Source organism: Anopheles maculipalpis, chromosome 2RL (genome assembly GCF_943734695.1).
Source record: "Anopheles maculipalpis chromosome 2RL, idAnoMacuDA_375_x, whole genome shotgun sequence".
Lineage (NCBI taxonomy): Eukaryota > Metazoa > Arthropoda > Insecta > Diptera > Culicidae > Anopheles > Anopheles maculipalpis.
This window is the reverse complement of record NC_064871.1, coordinates 77,261,249-77,276,791: the sequence shown is the minus strand read 5'-3', so window position 1 is coordinate 77,276,791 and position 15,543 is coordinate 77,261,249. Positions and strand designations below refer to the sequence as shown.

General features: G+C 42.4%; 4 protein-coding genes across 4 annotated transcripts in view; 2 read left to right on the top strand and 2 right to left on the bottom strand.

Annotated features, from left to right (window-relative positions):
- LOC126567514 (UPF0598 protein CG30010) overlaps window positions 1–105 on the bottom strand; it is a 134,701-nt gene extending 134,596 nt beyond the window's left edge. The window contains exon 1 of the mRNA XM_050223733.1: window positions 100–105. The gene's annotated coding sequence lies outside the window, so the exon portion shown is untranslated. The remainder of the gene's footprint in view (window positions 1–99) is intronic.
- LOC126567921 (MOXD1 homolog 1) overlaps window positions 1–8,345 on the top strand; it is a 51,510-nt gene extending 43,165 nt beyond the window's left edge. The window contains exons 3-6 of the mRNA XM_050224287.1: window positions 4,348–4,640; window positions 6,750–7,428; window positions 7,522–8,052; window positions 8,142–8,345. Of these exons, the coding sequence (XP_050080244.1) occupies window positions 4,348–4,640; window positions 6,750–7,428; window positions 7,522–8,052; window positions 8,142–8,333 (1,695 nt within the window). The 3' untranslated portion in view covers window positions 8,334–8,345. The remainder of the gene's footprint in view (window positions 1–4,347; window positions 4,641–6,749; window positions 7,429–7,521; window positions 8,053–8,141) is intronic.
- LOC126568615 (uncharacterized) overlaps window positions 1–15,543 on the bottom strand; it is a 383,782-nt gene that overhangs the window by 310,954 nt on the left and 57,285 nt on the right. The gene's annotated exons all lie outside the window — the stretch shown is intronic.
- LOC126567910 (integrator complex subunit 8) lies at window positions 10,415–15,436 on the top strand. Its single transcript, XM_050224270.1, has 6 exons — window positions 10,415–10,529; window positions 10,597–11,029; window positions 11,104–12,095; window positions 13,730–14,612; window positions 14,677–15,139; window positions 15,295–15,436. The coding sequence occupies exons 1-6, from the start codon at window positions 10,418–10,420 to the stop codon at window positions 15,412–15,414; spliced, it is 3,003 nt and encodes a 1,000-aa protein (XP_050080227.1). The 5' UTR covers window positions 10,415–10,417; the 3' UTR covers window positions 15,415–15,436.

Sequence of the window (15,543 nt, the reverse complement as noted above, 5' to 3'; positions counted from 1 at the left end):
CTTTTTACCACTTGTAGTAGCATCACTAAACTTCCACAGCTGTTCAACACGTTGCGACGAAGGACAACAAAACTAAGACTCGTCTGAAGGAATTTTTACATTCGCTTTTGCCTCACCATACAGTGAGCACTGTATGCATGGATGCACACGCTTCTCATGCATCCCCTAGTGGTAGCTCTTTAAAAAAACGCCAAAGTGTCCAGATCCGGTATGTTAGAATTACGACTCGTGGTTGGTTGGTATTGTTTGCAAAGAACTTTTTTTTTTTTTACTCCGTAAGAAAATAAAACCTTCCCGGACGCTTCTAGCTAAAAGCTAGCGGGATCGGGTTATTGCAAAGCAGAGGTAGGAGTTCGCTTCCGAGCTCGTTTCTGTCTTTTTGATTTAAACATGCAAACTCTTGGGATAAAATTTTCTCCTCCTGCTAAAGCTTTGCGATATTGTGCTCGAATCCGGTGACCAGTTAAGGTGAAAAGCTTTCACAGCACCATTAATCCTGTATTTTCCAGAGCGTATCTTTCAAGCGTAATCTGTATTCCCAGTTCGAATGTCCTTTACACATTCTTTTCTTTTATTTTAAGTAGAAAAACAACAAACTTTAAAATAAAATCTAAACACCGACTCGAAAAGGAAGAATTCAAAAATCAAAGTTAAATAAAACCATACTGCGATACCTTATCAATTGATTGTTAAGTGCATTTCAACACTTCATAAAAGTTTACTCGGCATTTTCCTTGTTGATTGCTAATAAATCTATCTTTCTCTTTACTTTTTTAAAGTTAAAGATGTTATTTTTAGTATCTCAATTCGTTGTCGTTTATTAAAGAACCTCTCACCCATCAGCGCCACAATATAAAAGTACCAAAAAAAAAGAAACTTCAAAATTTATAAATAAACTTTCCCCATTAGACGAAGAAAAAGAGAGGTGGGAATAATATAAAGCATGCAAAAAATATAAGAAAAACAAAAAAAAAAGCTATCCAACAACGGTCAGCCGCGTGTGTGCGAGTGTGTGGGTTGGTAAAATTAAAAGTTTTCCATTTCATTCACCTCAATTATAAACTTGTCGTGGATATTTGTGTTTTCGTTTTGCTGCTTTGCCCTGCATTGTTCGCTTGTTTCGTTCCTATTTATGTGCGTGGCCACAGTCATATAAATCGTACGCTCGTACACTCAGCGGTTAGCAAGGACAGCAGCATCATTACTTACCAAGAAGCAATCGTCCCAGTTTTCCTGCAATTTGCTTCCCCAAAAGCAAAAAGGAAAAGGTTCAAACATTTAGCCCGAAAAAGGCAACAGGTCGGTCGTGACAATGGCATGATCTTTATCGGTAAATGAAGTTTTGGGACAGTTTAAGGTGCTTTAAAATTAATTTTAGCTCAACACAAAGTAGACAATATTGTTAAGCGGGGTTATCAACGCATAATTAGCTCGTTTGGAGTAGAATTTAATATTTTTCGGTTTTAGAAAGCTAAACTAAGTGCAACATCAGCATATCGCTAAGCTCACCCTTCAGATGTTAAAAAAAGGATAACGCCACGCCTTGTACACACGTGCAGAAAATATGTTAAGTAGCGCATCTGTGTTAGTTCATTAAACTGATAATCTTCAAGTGAGAAGCACGAAAAATCTTCAGACGTGAAGCTCAACTTTCACACTTATTATTCCACGGGATGGTGCTTGAAGCGTTTCCGAAGCGGCAAAGAACGGACTAGTTGGATGGTTCCCGCGGTGAAGTTGCTGGTTTTACCTTACACGTATTGGTTCTGGTGCAATTTTACGTCTCATATAGTTTCTGGGTTTTGTTTTAGTTGTCGTTTTCTTTTGTCCCTTGCGAATTTTGCATCTCGCTTTGCCCAAAGCTATGAAAGAAAGTTTGTTAGTTAGGATTTCCGTTTTTCATGCACGTATCCCTCCCGGGCACAACAAAATCAATGGCAAGTCTGTGATGATGATGATGATGAGGATGATAATTCCGACCTCGTACCCCAACATAGGTTTGTGGCAAGGAGAGAAGGACGGAAATTATTGTTATTTTAAGTTCTTATCATGCATAAACAAAACAGAACGTCTATGTAATTACTAAGTAAATTTTCGAGCTAGGAAATATTATTATCTCTGAGTGTGGCCTCGTACAAACACCAAGGAACGATTGTCACAATGGCTTACCAGACTTTGTGGAGGAAAACATTGATCGCTAAGACACCTCATAACTGCTGGCGTCCCATCAAACATTTGAATCCCTTTAAAAAACAATGAGTTCCTTCCCTTGAGGAAAATCAAGGTCTGCTCTGCGTCTCCAGTACCGATGGACGCCCGTACCGCGAAATATTCTTAACTATTCAGGCAGAATGTCCTTTAACAATTCATATATGAAGATCATGGTCTGATATACTATCCTCTGCTCTATTAACGTCTACTGTAAGATATTAAGCATAACAGAGGACGTTAGGGGTAGGATATTTGAGCCAAAACCACACTGTGAAGACACTGATGATTTGTAGTGTTGAATTTTTCAACCACAAGTTTGAGATTACTCGCTAATCTACTCTTCACCTCACTTTCTTTTTTGGCTCATCCATAAAATCCTTTCATCCACTCACTTTTCGCCAACGTAGACTCTGACCCGATCTATCTGAGCGTTGAATTTCAATTTTTCGTCCAATGTATTTCACTTGGTGCACACTATCGATTCGTTCCGAGTTAATGACAATAGACGGAAGGCTCTCCAAACTTGCAGACATTACCATTTAATTGGTTTTTAGAATGTTTAAACAAAATTTTTGTCTGTATTTCAACCATCCTTCTAGGACACCTAAATCGATGTTAAGACGAGACTCAGCTTGTTTGATGTCTTCGTTGAAATGAACATAACCGGGTCGTTAGCAGAAAGATTGATGCCACAAGAACAATCTTCACTTATTTCATATCATTTATATAATTTGATGAATAAAATTGGCCTAAGAACATTTCTTTATGGTATTTTCTATAGACTCTGATAGAGAGTTTTCAAAACATGTTCTTTGAGCAGAGGCGAACCAGGCCCTCGGTCCGGAAGGGAATTTTTGAGCACATCACATTGAATCTACCGATCGGTGGGAGGTTATTTGTGGATACGGGGTTCCTTACCAGCTCGGGCCCCTCGAGGCCGCTCACTCCGCTTTACGTTAAATTCGCCACTTTAAAATAATTTTTGAACCAATTGATTGATTCGCCCGGGCCCACAATACCAAATCGTTCAAGAGTTATCAGCAGCAAGGGTCCAAGTCTAAGGTTTCATTAACATATTGTAGGATATCTTTTATTCGTCTGCAACTATTAATTTTACTGTCTCGATTCCTTACACTTCTATGTGTTTAAATTTGAAGCAACTGATGAAGGAGCTTTTTGTTTCCTTCAAAACGACAATTTTCTTAAGAGCCTTGTCTTAATGAGCCAGTTTAGCTATTTCTAAGCTTTTTAATTTTTCAACACATTTTAGAGCATTGAAAAAGATAATTTATGATTATATTAACTTACAGTTTGCACAGGAATATTCAAATTTTGTATATCCCCAACCTCGAAGACATCCCCTTTTCATGTCAAATTTAGTATTAATCAGTAAATTTAAACAGTGATCCGTTAGTGTAGATGAGCATCTTTTACTGTAAATGATTGAAGGTTAGCTCTTTTACTAATACAAAAACCATGTGCATATTCTGGGTACTTACCCAATAACAGTCGTCTTAACTTGTTTTGTCTATTATGTGTTTTAATGGCAAATATTTTAAATGATTTTACAAGTTGAACACAAACTCCACAATTCTTTTCGAAATTTCTACATATGTACTTGAAAAAGATCCTGTATCACGTTTGATCAATGAGCAAGCATTCATATCCATTAAAGACAACGTGCTACACCTTTCTACGTTGATCACATTTCAAAGTTTGTGAAACACTTCAGGTGCCATAATACTCATTTTCCCTTCTACAAAGAAGCAAACTGTTCGAGCAAAGGACGACTCACTGCTAGTGGCATCCATGAGAGCAAAAACATTCTTATCAGAGCATCGTTGTGCTTTTCTTTGCAAACACACCTATCATCATACTATAAAGAAAAACTGCAAATCACCATAGTAACGCCTCCGAAAGCTGCACAATGTGCTTAATGCACGGACTGAAAGTTTGATTGCTAAGACTGTCAAACGCATTCTATCATGATTCTGACAACGTTTGCCATTACACCCGAACCACACATTGTTGCAACCATTATCCTTATCCTAACAAACTACCGTGGACCACCATCTTTTTGCTCGTAAATTAATCGTTACTCTTACGTGTTTTTCCCCACCCATTTCTTTTCCACAGTCGGATACGATGAAGATCCTATGGTCGTACGGTGACCGTGATCCGGTAGCAGGCAGTTTGAAGGGACACAGTGCGAACCGGGGCGCACGTTCGATTCACTTTCTCGGACCCATGTTTCGCCGACCGGCCGATGCACTGCAGCGAGACGACCTACGCCAGTGGGACGTTACGGTGAAGAACGTTTCGATCGACACCAGCATGGACACGCTGTACTGGTGCAAGATACTGAAGGCACCGACACTGCGCGAGAAGCATCACATTATCGGCTACGAGGCACTGCTCACGAAGGAAGGGTAAGTAGGGCCAACGCTCACGACCGATGATATGCATCTGAGAAAATGTAGTTAAAGCTTATCCATTCCACCTGACGCTTAAGTTGACGCTTTAAGGTGGGAACACCATCGAAAATGGGACATTTCCAAATGTTGGTTCCTTTTCTGCTAGATTCTTCTAAAAATATCGAATCTCTCACCGATTTGCATAACCATTTCCACTGAATTAAGCTGTAAATCAAAACCGCACGTCAGGTGCGATGGACAATGGGAACTTTCTTCAGAAGAAGATGTCTCTCTGCACACCACACGGAACCACACCTCTTGCGCGGCTCTATAGGATTAAAATTTAGTAGACCCTTATTAAACTCACGAAGAAGGTCACCAGCGTGCTTTGGGGGAGATGAATCGTTTTGTTTGATCGGTCTTGCTTTGCGCTAGTCTTTGTTTACCTTTTAGGGGGACGAGAAGAAGAATTCGTTCGGTCCTCCGTATCAGCGAATGTTTCCGCTGTCACCTGCAGAGACAACGCAGGCCGAGAGAGATGTTATCTGAACCGGGCTTTGGGACAGTGAGCTTCAGGCTTTCGGTTCGGTTTGGTTGTTTCCAAATTTTGCGCATCCATTTCGATCTGGATGACCGCTTTCGAAGTCGTGCGTATCTGGTCCGATCCAGGGAATCAAATCTCGTCCAACCTTTTTAGGACTTATGAATCGCGTTATCGTATCCCTGACGTTTGAAACCAGCTTTGAATAATAAATCAAAGCATCTAGCGCCACTTTTCAGCAGTTTTAAATCATCGGAACGGTGCGTCATCATTAGAGCAATAATACAAATTAACCAATCAATGATTGATCATCCGAAGGTTAACGCTTTTGGAGTGAATTTTGCATAATGCATAATCCCCGGTGAAAATGGATGAGATATACGATAATGATAAACTAGTCGTTTGAAAACAAAATTCTTCCAATTTCGATGATGGATAGTGAACCAATACCCCATCACCAACCATTACAGAAACGGACATTCTTCACGACAAAACAATAGACCAAACGCGCGGTTCATATGCTGCATTTGCATCAAATAATTAACCCATTTTTATTCCTCTCCACCCATCGGTGGATATATTATCGCGTTAATTTAGGATCTACTATAGAGCCAAAATTTAATTACCTCCTGTGACTGACAACATGCCGGGCCACTACCTCGGCCAGGAATGAAAAGCCAGGAGAAATTTAAATTAATCAACCCATCATGTTGTCGGGCGGTGTGCTTAATTAGCAATCCCATTGAATAGGAGCGGTGATTGTAATAGGATCACCGGGTTTGGCGCCGGTCCCTGTAAACGAAGGTCATATTTTAACGTTTTGATTGATGTCTGACATCACACCCTGCTCATTGTGATTGCGTGCACGAGATGGAATTCAGATTTCTGTTTAGATCACCGTTTTGTGGTCGTTTGGGGTTGAGATGATCCGAAACAAAGCATTTGGCGCTACTGTTGCAAATGGCGTACGGTACAACAGCTGTTACCGCCTTCCGTGTAACGTGTAACGTATGCATTAAAAATTGATTAATGTGGAATAGTAATGAAAACGGTAATGAAACATTTGGATATGTTTTTTCCGCATTGTCTTGCGGTAGTTAGTAGGAATTTAGTCCATGGCTACATCTCCGCTATGGGAACAAAATTATTGGACAACTTCCTCTGAATGAAACTTATCTCAATGTCTCCAATAGATCACTACTGCCGGACATTGGGTCTTCACTCACCTACTAGTTAGTATGATGTGCGAGACAGATTTGATATCAAGTCTTATCTTCTTATTAGAGTACATTAAGTATCTGGATCTGGTGTACGTTTTATGAGAATAGGACTTCACGGCTTCGTTTATGACTTCTTCATCTTCACCTTTGGGTTTCAGAACTTACACCCGTTAGGTGTACTGGTTTTTCTCCAGTAGCACGGAAGGTCAGGAGGACCTACAGAGTACGATGATATCAAGAGAAAAATCATTAAAATAGGTCTATTTTTTAATGCATACGCTACATTACATTCTAAGTATAGTTGCAATCCTTCTGACATTTACCGATGTTATCTAATCTTCCCTTCTGTGCGTTCCTTTGCAGTTCAACAAAACAACCACTAGTACACCACATGACACTGTTCGAGTGCTCTACCAATTCCTACCCTGGATCCGATCCAAACTCCTGGGACGTTTGGGTGAAGAGCAGTGGTGCGGTCTGCAACAGCAATCTCCTAACGCCTCGTGACTGGGATTCGTGCATAACGCCGGTCGCAACTTGGGGTGTCGGTGCATCGGGACAATTTCTGCCCGAGCACATCGGCATCCCGATCGGCGGTGATAAGGGCGCCCCGAAGTACTACATGCTCGAGGTACACTATGACAATCCGCGTGCGAAACGTGTGCTGGACCATTCCGGCTTTCGCATACACTATACGCGCCACGTCCGTAAGCACGATGCCGGTATGATGATATCCGGCGTGTCCGTGTCCGATACGCAGATGATTCCACCCGGGCAGAAGCTGTATCGCAACGTCGGCATCTGTGGACCGTCCTGTACTGGGGCCGTCTTCCCGCCGAACGGCATTAACATTGTTTCGGCCGCACTACACTCACACGTGGCGGGCAGGAAGATGAAGCTGCGGCACGTGCGGGATGGGAAGGAGTTGCCCAGGATCGTGGAGGATGATAACTACAACCATAATTTCCAGCAGATCCGTCAGCTAGAAAATGAAACGAACGTGCTGCCTGGTGACTATCTCATTACCGATTGTGCCTACGAGGTATGCAACACGCATCACAAAATAGCATTTCTTGCACGTTGTGAAAGTTTCTCACACACATAAAATTATTTCTGCTCACTTTTTCACTTACAGACTGTCGGTCGACGGCGTCCCACACTCGGCGGGTACTCCACAAAGCAAGAAATGTGCCTTTCGTTCGTAACGTACTACCCCAAAATCGAGCTGGCCGGGTGCTACAGCATGACACCGGTGAAGGAATTCTTCGAAACGTTCGGTGTGTTTCAGTTCTACGCCATGAACATGACCGACGTGGAGAATCTGTTCCTGTACAATGGTAACATTCTCGATCTGTTACCTACGACCGTGTTTCCCAACTTTGCCCCGGGCGGTGAGGTGGACGATGAGCAGAACCAGCTTGCCATCAAAGCGCTACAAAATGCGAAAGAATACAGCATCATCGACGAGGAGGACGTCCTGTACAAGGAGTCAATACTGAACAAGCTAATCATATCGGATCCGGTCGAGTTCCACGATCGTACCTTTCTGTCGCACTTGAATCAACTGCCCTGGTCGGAACCACTGTTTACGAGGCGTGTTGAACAGAGCATCCTCACCGGGAAACACATGACGTTCTGCCGCGTCTCGAGTGATTCCATTTCTGTGGTAAGTGTCCCACGTGGTCCCAGCAATCGTGTTAATGTAATGTCGATTTTCTAATCAAACCTCTTCTTCTCTTTCTTCGCTCTCAACAGGCATCGGAAATATTCAAGTATCCCGTCTTTGACACGTTCGTAAAAGCACCGAGCCAATGCCCGTACCATCTGTTCATGGAGTTTGCGGACCACACCTCCACCTCAGCAGGCAAACAGATGTCCAGCACGAAGCTGCTTCTCCTGGCCCTATTAATACTCTATCGACGGTTTAGTTCTGGCATCCTTCATTAACCGTAATAGGGAAATTACATTGCCATCCATCGCGGTGGAAAAAGGAATTCGCGGAAAATCTGACTCTTCGCGACTTCTGGTGAAAGGGCGTTTTGAGTTGACCAACCTTACTGATACTTTATTTTATTTATTATACCGACCTTTCCGTATCGCGCGCGCTTATTGGACGATTCGATTCTTTCCTAACAGAGCATTAGGTCCCGAAAGCGAGAACGGGTATAAATCACGCGCCATACGGCACCTTTCCATTCCCTCGCTTTTGCACATTCTACAGCAGCATGAATGTAGTTTCCCATAAGCTCGACTACCATAATTTTCTCTAATTTATTTACTAGCCACTACCTACTGCCTATTGTGTAAGATGCCTATTATTGGATCGTTAGTTATTATTGATCCTTACGCTATTCTGCTTCTGGTTCGCAACCAACAAGATGTATCGCTCGATTCATTGTCCGTTTAGCAAGAAATTCCCACCAAAACGTGGGATTTAGCGAAGAAAGTCATATTTTACTATAACTGCTAACCAGCGTCTGACATTGAACGATTTAAGTCAACGAAAATCTGTCTTTGATCATTGTGTTTATTGTAACGTTTATTGTAAGATGACCAGCACCTATTATTACGGCTTGTATATTGTAACAATAGCTTGTTTGTACATTTCATGCAAGAGACAGCTAGCAAGCGTAGGTGTTAAGCATTCGCCTTCACCTAAACGAGTTTAGTGCGCCTGAACAGGATTAGAAATGCCAAAGTAAAAATCGTCATTTAATCACTCTCGTATAAGGATTAGAATTTGATACGCTAGCAAAAGGATTAAGTTAAAGGTTTCGTTGCTTTTTTATATGTTTCGGTTCCGAAAGCGTTGTGGCGCATTTGCGCGTTAAACTCACCGAGTGAGAAGTAGTGTATTGTGAATTAGTGATCCATGCCGCTTTTACTTTCTTTTTATCTGATAGGTCAGCTGATGGACAATAGGAAAGAGAGGGAAAGAGCTAACATGTGGATGGTTTTAATGTTACACTGCGACAATCATTAACACGTTTCAATCCTAATCCGTAACATTTGTATCATAGTCATGATAAGGTTCTTAATATAAATCTAATGTCTAATGTATGTTGTGTAAGTACACAAAAGGCTTTGTAAAATAAATCGAATTAAATAAATAAACTACTAAAACTGATTTCTTGTGCCGTGTGAAACAATATTGAAAGGGATTGAAGTTATTCAAAAGTAGCGTGAATCTTAAATTAAAACATACTGGATTTGCGAACATCTAAGATGTTCTAAGGAGAACTGCGACCTAATTTTGTTGCTTTTTTAATAACATTCAACAACCTATTAAGCCATATGCAGCTCAAGTCTTGGATAAACGACCTTCTAAGTTACGCCGGTTATTAATTGACTTACTAGACTTGCTGATAGCACATACTTGGATAGTCATTTACCGTTACAGGGAAACGTTTTGGATGATATTTGAACCCCGGTCCTGTCGCGTCGAAGATGTTGACAAATTGCCTACCTACAGGCGCTTGTTTTCAAAGCATAACTTTGTAAGATTAGGATCAATATTCCTTCCAAAACACTTTTTTACCCATCTTTTTATATTTTTTCATCTTCAAACATCAATTTTATTCGCTTTACAACGAATTATTTTGTTTCAAATGTTGCACGAATAATCTACCAATTCCTTGTTCTTAGTATATTGCCATGTAAAGGGACCTTAATATCAATGGAACCTTGAGCACAGTGGTCAGTTATCATGACAATCGTATCAAAACTTTTTTACAATATTTTTCATTCACATGGCGAATTTTATTTTTTGTGAGCTATGTACTATTTTTCAGCAAGTAAAACTGATAACAAATTGGTATGAAATTGGCCATAATAGAAAGAGCTTTTAAAAAACCAAAGAATAAAAATTGATTTGGACGGATTTGCCTAATCACACTGTTCTGTCACCTACTCCTAGTGACAGTTTATGTTTGGTATGGAAACAAGCTGTGCCGGTGTTTTGTTTACGTTGCTTCCTTTTTGATTAAATATCCGATAGAAATACAGTGATAAAAGTGTGAATAGTTATAAAAATGGACCTATTGAAGCCACGAACTGTCCCTCTTTCCGAAGAGACTATTCTTTGGTTCGAATTTCTGCTGAAACCTTCGCTTTTAACCAAGCATCTCGGCAAAACAAATCCCGGTACGTTGGTTACAAACGGGATGCCGCTCCAAAAACGAAACGAGACTAATCGTTTTCTCCACTCCAGATCCATCACCCACCGATCTTATCACACAGTTTCTCTCAAAAGCACCGGAAGGGCAAAGTCAAACCACCGAGTTGGCACCGCCGGATACGGATGGGTCGCACAAAGCGGAAGGGTTGAAGTACAACAAGAAACAGCTCGCTCTAAAGGTGCTTGCCCTGAAGGTGGCGGCCTACATGAGGTGGGATCTAGACAAACTGGAACGCTCGGTGTCGGTGCCACTGCAGATTCAACTGTTGGCGGATTTGTGTAGTATTACGGCCGGTAAAATGGTGTTACTTCCGTCATCGCTGTTACAGGATCCGACACTTGTCGGTACGGACGGTTCAAAGCATTCGTTCAACTTTGCGCTTACGCTTTACCATCGGTGGGTGTTGCGAGCCCAGGTGCTCCGTGCAGCAGTTATTAAGAACTTTAAATCAAACTCCAATCATGGGTAAGTGTAAAGCGAATTCTCTGTGTGGTTCGAATGAAGGAATGTGTACCAAGCTGTTTCTTTTACCTTTCTAGTCCCACCGTGACGGATTTGACAACATTTGTATTACGCGACGAATCTTCCATTGCTGCCTTGGAACCCATTACGCAGCATAGCATTGATTATTTAAATCAGGTGTTATTGGACCCGCAAGCATTTCGTGTACTGACTTACGATTCGTTCGTTCCGCTCGATTCCAACAACGACAACACCCAGCAACGATTCGATTCTGCCATCGCTATTAAACCCTGCGAACTGAGAGCTCAGATTCATTTCGATCTGTGCCAGTACTATCTTTACGTGCAAAAGTACGAACTGGCACGCCACAATGTACTTCTCTGCAAGGAAAACTATGCCCAGTGGCAAATGGAAGAGATTGGACGGACCGGACTCCCACCGGCCTATTGCACGGTCAATGCGGATGTTCTGCAAGGCTATCTGCTAGCGTGCGGAGTCACCGGACAACCGAATGGACTGCTGCAGCGATTGCACGAATCCATTCTGAACCATTACTCCGACATCGTAATAATTCTAAAGGAAGATAATGTTCGGAAGGAAATCCCAATGACACAGCGCAAACTGCTCGAACTAAACATTGAAGGTTACAACGCGATCGGCAGTACCGATGGTAATCCGATCGAGCAAAAAGAGCTGGAGCTGGCGGTTGTAGCGTTGAACATCATCCGGTACGCCATGGACGGGGATAATATTCTGAGCTGTAACGTTGCACTGCAGAAGTACAAAAATCAGCAGCGAAAACTGATCGAGTCGCTGTTTCAGTACGCGAACGAACAATACGAACAATTTTCCATCGAGGAACGGGAACTATTGAAAAAGTACTTTTACAGAATCATTACATTGTACGATGGTGAGCTGCTAGGACCGGCCTTAGACGCTTTTGTGCAGACGTACTCGAAGGTGGTATCGTGGCAGGAGTTGAAAGACTTTCGAGCACAACGTACCCAGGTGGAAACGCAGCTGAGTGGTATTGCTTTGCAGAGCGATTGGGTGATACCGGAGACGAAGAGTATGTACCATAAATTTAGCAATTAAACTGCATTTGTGTTCTTCCGGTAATAGTAGAACACGTGGTATCGATGAGTCTAGTAAGCCATCAGATGGCCGGCGTGATTTAGAAGGTCGTTGAATCAAGAAGAAGAAGAAGAAGTGTTCTTCTTGAGTGCTACAGAACTCTTTTAAAACCTCTTCCAGATTTATGGCAGATACTTTAACGACCATTGCTCCGTCTCCTCACTTATTCTTATAATTTAGTCTAAAGAACTCAGGAAATGTTGGTCTGTAATTTTTGGCTTTCTAAACTACCTCCTCCTCATGGACAAAATCGATCTTTTAGGCCACTATTGAGCCAAACTTGTATTGCAAAACCCCTTACACCCTTAACCCAACAATTTTTTATAGTTTCCTATGGTTTTTTGGCGATTACCCATAGATGTTTGTTCTTGTCCGGTGCGTGCCCGATTATTTTTTCCTCATTGCGAGGATTTTTTTACACATTCCCATGTATTTTTGTTCTTGTCCCGCATTATTTTTACTGGTTTTTAATTTCGTTTTGGTATGTTAGAACATAGAATGAATTTTGTGAGCACCTAGGATGTCTTCCTGGCTAATTGAAGACATTGTATATGGGCTGGAAGGTTTTTGTCCGCTATGCAAATTTAAGTTATGCTGCCCTTTGTTGCAGAGTTTCTTCCTAAAATACTTCAGGTTCTACATCAAGTTGTTGTTGTTTATAGATTATAAAGACCTTGAGTCTTACAGGACTCTTTCATCTCTAGAGGTAGAATAGAGGAAAGAGTTTATTCGTCCGCCGACAATTGTCTTTGGTTTGTTCTGATGCACCAGAAATGCTCTGGTCCAGCAAAATGGTACATATTATCTTTTCTAGACGAATCGTCATCAATGAATTAATCTATTCTGGAGTCCTTCCCGCCAGTGACGTCTGTGACGTGACATGATGTGACGTCTTGAAACGCATCTCTCTCCATGATGTTGATGGCACACAACCATTTGCTCTTCCTCTTGTAACTTTGCTAATTTTATCCACCCTGGCGACCATATTCCATTCTTCACACTTTGCTTAAAATCAGGGCTCTCCGGTATACTTCCCCAGATTCCATTTTGCCTCCTTTTAGTATTTGGACTGCTCTATCGAGCAAATCTTTCCAGTTCCCAGGAAACTAGGTACAGGGCTGCATTTCCCCAAGCTTCATCCGATGTTCGCCAAGCTCTGTCCCCTCCTGATACAACGAGCTCGCTGTGCTCTTTTATATCACGTTCGCCTTCAGAATCCTCATCGTGTGTCGCATCCATCCGCCTTTTATATGTCTGTTCAGTGATATCGATGTCATTCGCGTACATCTAGGAATTGAAGAGATCGGGTGCAAATAATACCCAGTCCTCGACACCTTAACACGTCGCATGACACCTTCTAGAGCAGATTTCGTCATCGCAGTTCTTTTTCATGTGGTACCCGAAACATAAATGTTTTCTTCCAGCATTTTCTTCAGATATTCGTCTTTAATGGTCTTGGGAAAAGAATCTTCACGCATCCTCCCTTTTCTCCATCATCTCCTATTTCCCTTTCGTGCGTAAAGGACAAATGGATTTTCAATTCTGCTACTCTTTCTAATTCAAAACAAGATCCCAGACTGGAAGTTGGTCAGCTCGAACGACAACTCATCTCCTGCACCTCGGCAAATGCAGTCCGCAAGCTGTTGGTGAAAATTGCGGGCACCAACCCATCGAAACCACTGTTCACAATCAACCCCAGCTGGACAATTCCTTACCCGTTGGAGCAAATTCTGATACCTCTGCAGCGTGGCTTTCTTCAAGACTTTGCGTGCATTCTCATCGGCAAGGCTAAGGAACTGACGGCTCGCAAAGACTATGCCACTGCCATCACACTGCTCACGGTGCTAAAAAACGAAACCCAACGACCAGAACTGGTGGGCAATCCACTCGTGGCTAAGCTTGGCAAAATGGTCTCTTGGGAAGGATTACTCGTACAGATTCAACAAGTGCTGGATGAGTGGCCCAGAAAACCGGTCGATCAGGTGCAGCTTGTTCGTAACTGTAAGCAGTGTTTGAATTCTGCCATCGGTACCGCTGCCAGCAACGATCTAATGCCGCACGCAAAGGTACTCGAACACTGTGCCGCCCTGTTACTAAACTTGAACGAATGGTCTGCATTGCTAATTGCGCCGGATAAACGTTTCCCCGGCGTGGAACTGTGCTCGGCCATCACGCAAGCTTTTCTAGACATTGAAAAATTTAAAGGAACGAAGAAAACGAACCGTGAAGCGTGGGAAATGTTACTGCCGATGTTCCTCAATCCGTCCGGTTCGCGGCAGCGGCAACTACCCCCCGACAGTCCGCTGGTACTGCTGATCGGGAAGCTCAGGGAACCACTTGTCATTTCGATTCTGCTGTCATTGCTTGCGAGACTGCACAATATTCTGCGCGATGAACCGAATGCCGAAATAAATGCCGAATACATGTTCCTGTGGCCATCTAATGTGAATAAGTAGGTGGATCATTTCACTTCCATAGGAGCTTTTCTAATATGTTTTCCCGTTTTTCTTTCGCAGTGCTTCCATTTACAACATCAAGCTGGTCACGGAAGCGCTTAACCTGGTACTTAACCAAGCACTTCGCTACTACCCGAACAACATTCCCTGGCTAAAGCTGAAGGGCGACGTAGAGTTCGTGGCGAACAATTTCGAGGCTGCCATGCGCTACTACGTGACGGCTTTAATTTCTGGCACCGAGTACTGTACCGTTCATCTGCAGAGGCCACTATTTGACGATTTTCTCATCCGGCGAATGGTGAAGTGCAGTACGAACCTTGGTTGCTTCGTGCAGGCCGCGGTCCTTTGCCAGTTCTTCGATGAAACCGACTACGGATTGGCGTTTAAAAGCATCAGCGAAAAGTCGGCCAGCTATTCGGATGCGATGGATTCGTACTACAGCTGCATCTGGGACTCGACACTGCTGGAGTATATTGTGAATTGGCATCACAAGAAGGGCGAACACAAGCGGCGATTGCAAGCGGTAAGAGTTGCTATATTGATCAAAGTAGTCTTAGTTTTAACTAGTGATGGGCGGATCAAAACGACCCTACCGGACTGGAGCGATTTTTTTTCGCATGGTCCTGTCAAAATTTTAAATGGAATTGATTAATTGATTATTAATGGACTGATTTTCAGGTCGCTTTTATCGGTCAGCTGGAACTGAACGCAAACAACAACGAGGAAATTAAGCGTGAGGCGGCTGCCGTTCGAAAAAATCGCTTTCTACGATCACTTGCCAAGCAGTACATGTGCTGAGCGGAATAAATTGATCGCTTGAGTTTAGGTAAGAATGTTTGGATTTTATTATGGAAATCGTAAAAAAACTAAATGAGGAAATATACAATTAATCGTACACACCTTACAGAAAGAAATCCGTTATACTTT

Excerpts from the sequence above, each read along its gene's own strand:
- LOC126567910 (XM_050224270.1), top strand. The coding sequence starts at position 10,418 with ATGGACCTATTGAAGCCACGAACTGTCCCTCTTTCCGAAGAGACTATT. Across the intron at positions 10,530-10,596 it reads TCTCGGCAAAACAAATCCCG|ATCCATCACCCACCGATCTT; the intron begins GTACGTTGGTTA and ends TCTCCACTCCAG. Across the intron at positions 12,096-13,729 it reads GGTGATACCGGAGACGAAGA|ATCCCAGACTGGAAGTTGGT; the intron begins GTATGTACCATA and ends ATTCAAAACAAG.